Consider the following 10,057-nt stretch of genomic DNA (forward strand, 5'->3'; position numbering starts at 1 on the left):
GCTGACCCGTCTCCGCTCGGGATGGTGTCCTGCTGGCCCCACTATGGACTGGACTCTTACTATTATGTTGGATCCACTATGGACTGGACTCTCACAATATTATGTCAGACCCACTCGACATCCATTGCTTTCGGTCTCCCCTAGGGGGGGGGGGGTTACACACATATGCGGTCCTCTCCAAAGTTTCTCATAGTCATTCACATCGACGTCCCACTGGGGTGAGTTTTTCCTTGCCCTTATGTGGGCTTTGTACCGAGGATGTCGTTGTGGCTTGTGCAGCCCTTTGAGACACTTGTGATTTAGGGCTATATAAATAAACATTGATTGATTGATTGATTGATATCCAATATTTCCTTTACCAGCTTTTCCATGATGTGATCCATCTTGCGATTCAGTTCAGAAATCGCCCCAGCAGCGGCCGGCCTCCGTAGCTCCCACTCCCCTCCCCTTGCAAGTTTTGTTGATTCTATGTTACTTGTTTATGTGTGCTATGACTATCAGTTTTTTTTATTGGCCTCAGTCAGGACCCCCTCCCTGGAGTCCAGCCTTTGACTGAATATTTTTTTTACTTCTTATGCGTCTCACTCACCGGTGCTAGTCCGTAGGAATCATAGTGGGCAGTGATCACAATGGTGGGTATGTCCTCGCCTGCTCCAGGAAGCACTCCCTAAAACGCACACCTTCAGTTGTTATGATGCGGCTGTGATGGGGAAATGGAATGACTGGCTAACGTACTTCCAGTGTGACCAGAGTGCTGTCAGTGATGGCCTTGATGGGACCGTTGTTGCTCACCAAGATCTGAAAGGCCGTGGCTGTCACCATACTTCGGAAGACTGTCACAGTAAAAAACATACTAGGTAAAAATACATGACAGTCAGGATGGTGCGTATTTCCTATACTAACGTATTTCCTAGTCTATAAAGTGCACCGGTATATAAGCCACACCCACTCAATTTTAGAAAAAAAAAAAAATGTTCCATATATTAGCCGCACTGGACTATAAGCCGCAGATATATACGTTGCAAAATGAGATATTTACATAGAAAGATTTTGTAAATGTTTGATTAGATATCTTAATTGTTGCCAAAGTGTGCCTGTAACAGGGCAGTAAAACGGCTGATCAAACAAAACAGAAGTCATAGTCATGGACCCACTAGCTGCGGGAGCTAGCTTTCCAATCAGCTAAACAGACTCTCTTTGGTGAATTTACCGAATAATTTGTCAACTGAAACAACACAAAACTAATTCAATTGTAAGTTCATAATACTAACACAGACACTTGTTAGCATATTAGCTAATGCTAACGACGCTAGCTTGATTATACTACGATAGCACGTACAAATATGCATGAAGACACTCCTATCATACATGTGACGGTTTAGTAAGTATGAAATGTTTTTGCAAAATTCACAAACTTAGCTTGGAGTGGAAGAACCGCTATGGACGACTAGTAGACGGAACGGGACTTATACCGCCGGTTCAAGGCAAGAAACCGAAGGAAGTACAGTAGACGGTTTAGTAAGTATGAATTGTTTTAGTTATACTGCAAAATTCACAAACTAGTAAAGTGAGTTAGCCGCACCCTTGTATAAGCCGCAGAGTTCAAAGCTTGGGGGAAAAAAGTAGTTGTTTATAGTCCGGAAAATAGGGCCAAATAATGTTCCAATATGTACTTGTCTCCTCTTAGCATACTTGCCAACCTTGAGACCTCCGATTTCGGGAGGTGGGGGGAGGGGGTGGGGGTGGGACGGGGGCGTGGCTAAAAGGGGAGGAGTATATTTACAGCTAGAATTCACCAAGTCAAGTATTTATTTTATATATATATATATATATATATATATATGTATGTGTGGGAAAAAAATCACAAAACTATTTCATCTCTACAGGCCTGTTTCATGAGGGGGGGTACCCTCAATCATCAGGAGATTTTAATGGGAGCATTCGCATACCATGGTTTATATAGGGCACAGAGTGGGTGGGTACAGGCTGACGTAGGGGCGTGGTGATTGGCTCATGTGTTACCTAGGAGGTGTTTCCGTCTATGGCGGCATGCTGTTACAATTTCGCTGCGCTTGTTGAGGGATGACAGGTCTGGACGGTAAATAATAAACAGTTTCTCTTTCAAGCATAGGTTGCATCTTTTATTACCACTATTGTAAGGAATTTGCCATGTTATTGAATATTCAACATTATTGTCTTTGAGGTCCCAAATGTGTTTGCTGAGTTCTGTGGTATTTCGCAGGTTTTTGTTCCTGAAAGAAGCCTTGTGATTGTTCCATCTGGTTTTGAATTCACCCTCGGTTAATCCTACATATGTGTCGGATGTGTTAATGTCCTTGCGTATTACCTTAGATTGGTAGACAACTGATGTTTGTAAGCACCCCCCGTTGAGGGGGCAATCAGGTTTCTTTCGACAGTTACATGCTTTGTTGGTTTTGGAGTCGCTCTGACTGGGGGCCGACGGCTCATTTGCAATTGTTTTGTTGTGGTTTGAGATGATTTGTCGTATATTGTTCATGCAGCTGTAGCTCAATTTAATGTTGTTCTTGTTGAATACTTTTCTTAGGGTGTTGTCTTTGGGAAAGTGTTTGTCAATCAGATTGAGGAATTTGTGTCCAATGTTAGTTGAGACGTTTTTGCTGTATGGGGGGTTGTACCAGATGATGTCGTTTCGTTTTCTGTCCTTTTTTGGCTGGTTTCTTGGCGTGGGTTCATAGGTGAGGGTGAAATTGTATCCGCTTTCATCAAGGGCTTTTTGGTACGGGGGGGTTGCTTGGTCAAATTCAGCTTTGCTAGATGACAGCATCGATAGCCTTTTATTGATTCCGGTAGGTATTCTTTTCGTGGTGGTGGGTGGGTGGTTGCTGTCATGGTGCATGTATTGGAGTGTTGTGTTGGGTTTCGTGAATGGTTGGTAGCTGTTATTTCTCAGGTTGAAATAGACGTCAAGGAAGTTGACGGTTTGCTTGTTGGCTTCAAACGTGATCCGTAGGCCGTTCTCTTTGAAAATTTGGCATATGCAAATTTTCAAAGAGAACGGCCTACTGATCAATTTTGCAGTATAACTAAAACAATTCATATTTACTAAACCGTCTACTGTACTTCCTTCGGTTTCTTGCCTTGAACCGGCGGTATAAGTCCCGTTCCGTCTACTAGTCGTCCATAGCGGTTCTTCCACTCCAAGCTAAGTTTGTGAATTTTGCAAAAACATTTCATACTTACTAAACCGTCACATGTATGATAGGAGTGTCTTCATGCATATTTGTACGTGCTATTGTAGTATAATCAAGCTAGCGTCGTTAGCATTAGCGAATATGCTAACAAGTGTCTGTGTTAGTATTATGGACTTACAATTGAATTATTTTTGTGTTGTTGTAGTTGACAAATTATTCGGTAAATTCACCAAAACGTCACTGTGGATTTATTGAGTCTGTTTAGCTGATTGGAAAGCTAGCTCCCGCAGCTAGTGGGTCCATGACTATGACTTCTGTTTTGTTTGATCAGCCGTTTTACATATATATATATATATATATATATATATATATGGGGATAAGTTGATTGGCAACACTAAATTGGCCCTAGTGTGTGGATGTGAGTGTGAATGTTGTCTGTCTATCTGTGTTGGCCCTGCGATGAGGTGGCGACTTGTCCAGGGTGTACCCCGCCTTCCGCCCGATTGTAGCTGAGATAGGCTCCAGCGCCCCCCGCGACCCCAAAAGGGAATAAGCGGTAGAAAATGGATGGATGGATGGATATATATATATATATATATATATATATATATATATATATATATATATATATATATATATATATATATATATATATATATATATATATATATATATATATATATATTTATTTATTTTATTATATATTTATATATATATATATATAATAAATACTTGAATTTCAGTGTTCATTTATTTACACATATACACACACATAACACTCATCTACTCATTGTTGAGTTAAGGGTTGAATTGTCCATCTTTGTTCTATTCTCTGTCACTATTTTTCGAACCATGCTGAACACCCTCCCTGATGATGCATTGCTGTGTGGCACGCACAAAAGTGCTTTCATCAAATGCACTAGATGGCAGTATTGTCCTGTTTAAGAGTGTCACAACATTGCTGTTTACGGCAGACAAACTGCTTTACGGTATACAAAAAAGTGACTGCTGTTGTTGTGTGTTGTTGCCACGCTAGGAGGACGTTAATGAAACTGCCTAACAATAAACCCACATAAGAAACCAAGAACTCGCCCTCCATCATTCTATAGTTATAAACGTGATTGGGCAGGCACGCTGTTTATATTGTGGAGGACCTGAGTCCGCCTGAATTTCGGGAGATTTTCGGGAGAAAATTTGTCCCGGGAGAGGCGCTGAATTTCAGGAGTCTCCCGGAAAATCCGGGAGGGTTGGCAAGTATGCCTCTTAGAAAGAATCCATGGTATAAAAAGAAAAAGAGTGTGATGTCACCTCGGATGAATATAGAGGAGGTCCGTGTGGATGCAGTCTTCTTGACCTCCTCATACATGCAGAGGAGCTGCTCGTCCTCAGGGGCCACGTACACCGGCATGAGGGTCTCCTCCATCAGGGCTTCACGCTCACTGACCATGAAGGACTGGCACACACACACACAATAATGACTTTTGTGTGACAAAGACAAGAAAGCCAAATGTTACCTGGATGACTTCCTGGGGTAGACTGGAGATGTTGTGAGGCAGCAGGATGAGGATGGCAGCAGCGTGTTGTCTCTGTGCCTGCTGGTATGTTTCTGTGGTGAAGTCTGACACCCTCATGATCACACAGCGCCGGGTCAGCACCGGCTCGTCGGCGGAGCGGGCCTCGGCGACCACCAAGGCGCCACGGCAACCTGGAGATCCAAGAAAAAATGACCTTCATCCAAACATAATGTTAACTCAGACAAATGATATTCTGATGTTATCATTCAGACATTCATTATTTTATGGTTGTTGGTTTTGATTTTATCCGCGGGTCGGGTCGGGTGGTTGAAATTAAAAAAAATTAGATTTTAAATAGATTCAGGCGGGTGGCAGTTAAACCAATTGGTAAATATATATACATAGTTAAATGTTGTTACCCACATACGAAAAACGAGCAGGCACCTGCTGCATATGCCACAACAGAAGAAAAAAAAAAAAAAGAGATGTACATTTTTACGGAGCGGAGAAGGGACGCCTCGCCGGGGTCCGGGACCGAGGCCCCTTCCCCCGAGAGGGCCCCACCGGGAGCCGTAGCTGAGGCGATCCGCGAGAAGGGCCCGACGCACGTCCAGGGTCACCACCGCGCCCACCGCACCGACACCCCGCCTCGTCCGCCTTCGCCGCGGCCGGCGTCACGCGCAGCAGGTAAGCAGCTTACCTGCCCGCCACCCCCGTGGCCGGGGGCTCGTAACAGGGGTCACTCCGCGCGCAGTGCGCTCACGAAAGGGGTGGGGCTCACCCTGGTTGATATAGACAGCAGGACGGTGGCCATGGAAGTCGGAACCCGCTAAGGAGTGTGTAACAACCCACCTGCCGAATCAACTAGCCTTGAAAATGGATGGCGCTGGAGCGTCGGGCCCATAACCGGCCGTCGCCGGCAGCGAGACGCGCTTGGAGGTGCGCTCAGCGCGGCTCCCATATGATTGCGCACTGGTGTGCGTCTGGGTCGTGACAGCGTGGCACGCGAATGTCTGTGCTGCATTGGATCAGTCTCCTTTCTTTAACAGGCAAAAGCTTTATAACCTCACTAATGCCTTGCATCGTCTATATTAGATATATAACAACGGGCGGGTGCGGTTCTGATCAAATGTTACATCGGGTGGATGGCGGATGGTTGACGACTTTCTGATGCGGTTGCGGATGAAATAATTGCCTATCCGCGCATCTCTAATATATATATATATATATATATATATACACACATGTATATACTGTATATATATATACATGCATATACTGTATATATATGTATACATGTATATACTGTATATATATATATATATATATAAAATCTCCTTCTCACCCCGGTGGGGTGGTATCTGTGTCATCCTCAAGCTGGGGTCCTCTACCAGAGGCCAGGGAGTTTGAAGGTTCTGCGCAGTATCTTGGTTGTTCCTAGGACTATGCTCTTCTAGACTGAGGCTTCAGATGTTGTTCCTGGGATCTGTTGGAGCCACTCTCCCAGTTTGGGGGTTAATGCTCCAAGTGCCCCCACTACCACGGGGACCACGCTAGCCTTGATCTTCCACATCCGTTCCAGCTGCTCTTTCAACCCTTGGTACTTTTCAAGTTTGTACATATATATATATATATATATATATATATATATATATATATATATATATATATATATATATATATATATATATATATATATATATATATATATATATATATATATATATAAATAAATAAATAAATAAATAAATAAATATATATATATATATATATATATGCTTTTAGCATTTTATAAAAATACAAAATTATCAAAATGGCCCACCCATACTTGACTTTTTAGTAAGTAGCCCTTGGTGGAAAAAGTGTGGGACACCCCTGACCTAAACTATTAAAATCTCTCAAAATGAATTAAAATATAAACAAATTTTAGTTAGTCAATGAAAAATTTTAAGAATGTTACCTTCTGAATTAAATTGAAAAATGACAACAACCATAACAAACAATGTTAAATGTGTAAATGAACATTCATATTTTTGTACAGGCAGAATTTGAGACACACTAGGTTATGTAGTTACACACGCATTATTAATATTTTTGTTCTATTCTTACTTGGCAAGAAACAATAGTAAAAATGTAAGAAAATGAGCACAAAAATATGTATGTAATGAGAAAAAGCTGAAATATTCTAACTAATAATTAATGTAAAAAATATCAATATGGTCCCCGCTTTCTGTGACTTTTCAGTATGCGGCCCTTGGAGGAAAACGTTTGGACACCCCTGAACTAAAGTATTAAAAGTATCCATATTTTGATTTTAGAATCGCCAATAATACAAAGTTGATACAATATCTCTTTTTAGCATTTTTTTTTTTAAATAAAAAAATATCAATATGGCCCTTGCCTACTTTAAGTTTTCAGTGGTTAAAAGTTTGTTGGAAAAAGTTAGGACACCCCTGAATTAAAGTATTGATATTTAGATCGGAAGATGGATATTACAGAATAAAGATCTGGTGTCTGCGGTATCAATAATTAAGTATCGATCACTACTGTTCTGCAACACAACTGGGATGTCATTGATATCAAATATGAGACTCAACATTTGAGATGTGTAGCACAAAGAACCACAGAGTGTTATCATCCTCCTCCTGTACAGTATCGGCATACTTTTTTTTTTATTTTTTAAATGCACTGTAACACTTTGATGTTTGCTCAATGTAAAGTGCTTTTACAAATATAATTAGGGCCCGCAATGGCCCATTGAAAAAGGACTCGGGAGTCCTTATGCAATGGGACATAAGGACCTATTGTTATTGTAACGTTTTATTATTCTTTATTCTTCCGCTGCCACATTAAACTGTAATTTGACCCACTTAACATGCTTCAAAACTCACCATATTTGACCCACACATCAGGACCTGCGAAAATTACCTTTTTTTTTAAAAAACCGAACCCCAAAACTCAAAATTGCGCTCTAGCGCCCCCTAGGAAAAAAAAAACTAGACTGCCTGTAACTCCCACTAGGAAGGTCAGAAAAACATGAAACAAAATCCTCTATGTAGGTCTGACTTAGACCTAGTTCTCATAATTGTACATCCTCGGGCTAAAATAAACAGGAAGTTGGCAATTCCCCCTTCAAGACAAAAAAGTACTAAAAACAGTCACTTTTGCCTCTTTGAGCTGCAATTTGACCCCCTTAACATGCTTCAAAACTCACCAAACTGAATGCACACATCAGGACTGGCAAAAACTGTGATCTAATTAAAAAAACCTAACCCCAAATTAAAAAATTGCGCTCTAGAGCAATTTTTGAATAAAACGGAGAAAAAACTGCTCCTCGGAAGAAAACAATTACAAAACTGCCTGTAACTCCCACTGGGAAGGTCGGAGAGACATGAAACAAAAACCTCTATGTAGGTCTCACTTAGACCTACATTTCATAAATTGACAACCCCCAGCAAAAATCAACAGGAAGTTTGCTATTCCCCCTTCAAAACAATTTTTTTTTTAAAAACCGGTCACCTTCCTTCAAAAACGAACTCCTCAGAGCGCATTTCGCCTTCAAACTAACACAGGAGAGAGATTGAACCCTTCTGATTACAACAGAAGCGCTTTTTTTTATAACTGCTCCGGTTTTGATTTTATGACCCTTCAAAGACCCGCTGCGCTGATGCTGCTGCGCTGCTGTTTTTTTAAGATGGCTGCTTAAAAGCAGGTAGCACCAACGTGCCCACACAATGCAGACAAGGTAGGTACACTACACAAAAGTCTTGGGACACTTCAGACTACAAGTAAACAAAAGTATTGGGACACTTAGGACTAGCACCTGCCAAATACGCGGGCCCGACCAACGCTGCTTGCAGCTTTAATTATTATTATTATTATTAAGTGTATCCAACACAGGACTGTAGTTGCCGTGACAACACAACACAACACGTCGACTCACCATGCCTGTGCTTCAGCAGGTTGTACTGCTGCATCCTGTGACCTGTGAACTCATAGGAGGACGCGGGCGAGAGCGAGGATCCGAGCAGAAGGTGAGCGGCCAGCAGCAAGCCCAGGAAGACCACCTTCACATCTTGCAAGAACATGACTCCAGGTCTGTGGAGGACAGGCAGAAGAAAAGTTTCCTAACTTGGTAAGTTTAAATTACATTATTATACTCACTTTAGATGAGGCGACACATTGGAAACTATTCATCCCTCAGCATGGTCTTCCTCACTGCAAACTGTGTGGTGGCTGAAGGAGCCGAGGTAAGCCATCCTTCACCATCTGCTCCTCAGGGATCAGCTTCTGGCTAATCACACCCCCAACATGGACACGCACTACAGCAGGCAAGCTACTTCTTAAATGACCAAGTCCAGGTGAGCTATCTCACTACGTACATACTGTAAAGCAGGGGTGCTCATTACGTCGATCGCGAGCTACCGGTCGATCTCGGAGGGTGTGTCAGTCGATCACCAGCCAGGCATTAAAAAAAATAGTCCTAAAAATGAGCGATCATAAATCTTCACTATGACGTCACTTTCGTCACTTGATTGACATTCACGGCACCCGAGGGTCTTCTGAGATGACGCCAGCTCATTAAAATTACCGACTGGAAGGCGAGAAACACTTTATTTCAACAGACTCTGGCGCCGTACCTGTCGTCAAAACTCCAAAGACCGACTGCACAGTTGCACAGTTGCGCTAACAAAATAAGAGTCTCAGAAAGCTGGCAAGCTACGGAGTTTGCCGACAATGTATTTCTTGTAAAGTGTATACAAAGGAGTACGGAAGCTGGACAAATAAGATGCCAAAAACCAACCACTTTCATGTGGTATTGGACAGAAAGGAGGACTTTTTTTTCTCCTCCATTCGAAAATGCGGACGTTTTTAGCACCACTGTCTGATTCCAATCAATGCAAGTCATCAGAATCAGGTAATACACCAACTTATATTCTTGTCTTCATGAAAGAAAGGAATCTATATGTGTTAAACATGCTTGTATTATCTTTAAACACCTTTAACTTGTTAACAATATTAACTATATGTGTTAAACATGCTTGCATTATCTTTAAACACCTTTAACTTGTTAACAATATTAACTATATGTGTTAAACATGCTTGCATTATCTTTAAACACCTTTAACTTATTAACAATATTAACTATATGTGTTAAACATGGTTGTATTATCATTAAACACCTTAACTTGTTAACAATATTAACTATATGTGTTAAACATGCTTGTATTATCTTTAAACACCTTTAACTTATTAACAATATTAACTATATGTATTAAACATGCTTGTATTATCATTAAACACCTTAACTTGTAAACAATATTAACTATATGTGTTAAACATGCTTGTACTATCTTTAAACACCTTTAA

General features: G+C 41.2%; 1 protein-coding gene across 1 annotated transcript in view; it reads right to left on the reverse strand.

Annotated features, from left to right (window-relative positions):
- LOC133578305 (BOS complex subunit ncln) overlaps positions 1-9,632 on the reverse strand; it is a 32,911-nt gene extending 23,279 nt beyond the window's left edge. The window contains exons 1-6 of the mRNA XM_061932634.2: positions 8,852-9,632; positions 8,631-8,785; positions 4,688-4,878; positions 4,482-4,626; positions 736-833; positions 590-667 (exon numbers count right to left, since the gene is read on the reverse strand). Coding sequence (XP_061788618.1) covers positions 590-667; positions 736-833; positions 4,482-4,626; positions 4,688-4,878; positions 8,631-8,775 — 657 coding nt within the window. The 5' untranslated portion in view covers positions 8,776-8,785; positions 8,852-9,632. The remainder of the gene's footprint in view (positions 1-589; positions 668-735; positions 834-4,481; positions 4,627-4,687; positions 4,879-8,630; positions 8,786-8,851) is intronic.
- Between the last annotated feature and the right edge of the window lie 425 nt (positions 9,633-10,057).

This window comes from Nerophis lumbriciformis, linkage group LG38 (genome assembly GCF_033978685.3).
Source record: "Nerophis lumbriciformis linkage group LG38, RoL_Nlum_v2.1, whole genome shotgun sequence".
NCBI classification, from domain to species: domain Eukaryota; kingdom Metazoa; phylum Chordata; class Actinopteri; order Syngnathiformes; family Syngnathidae; genus Nerophis; species Nerophis lumbriciformis.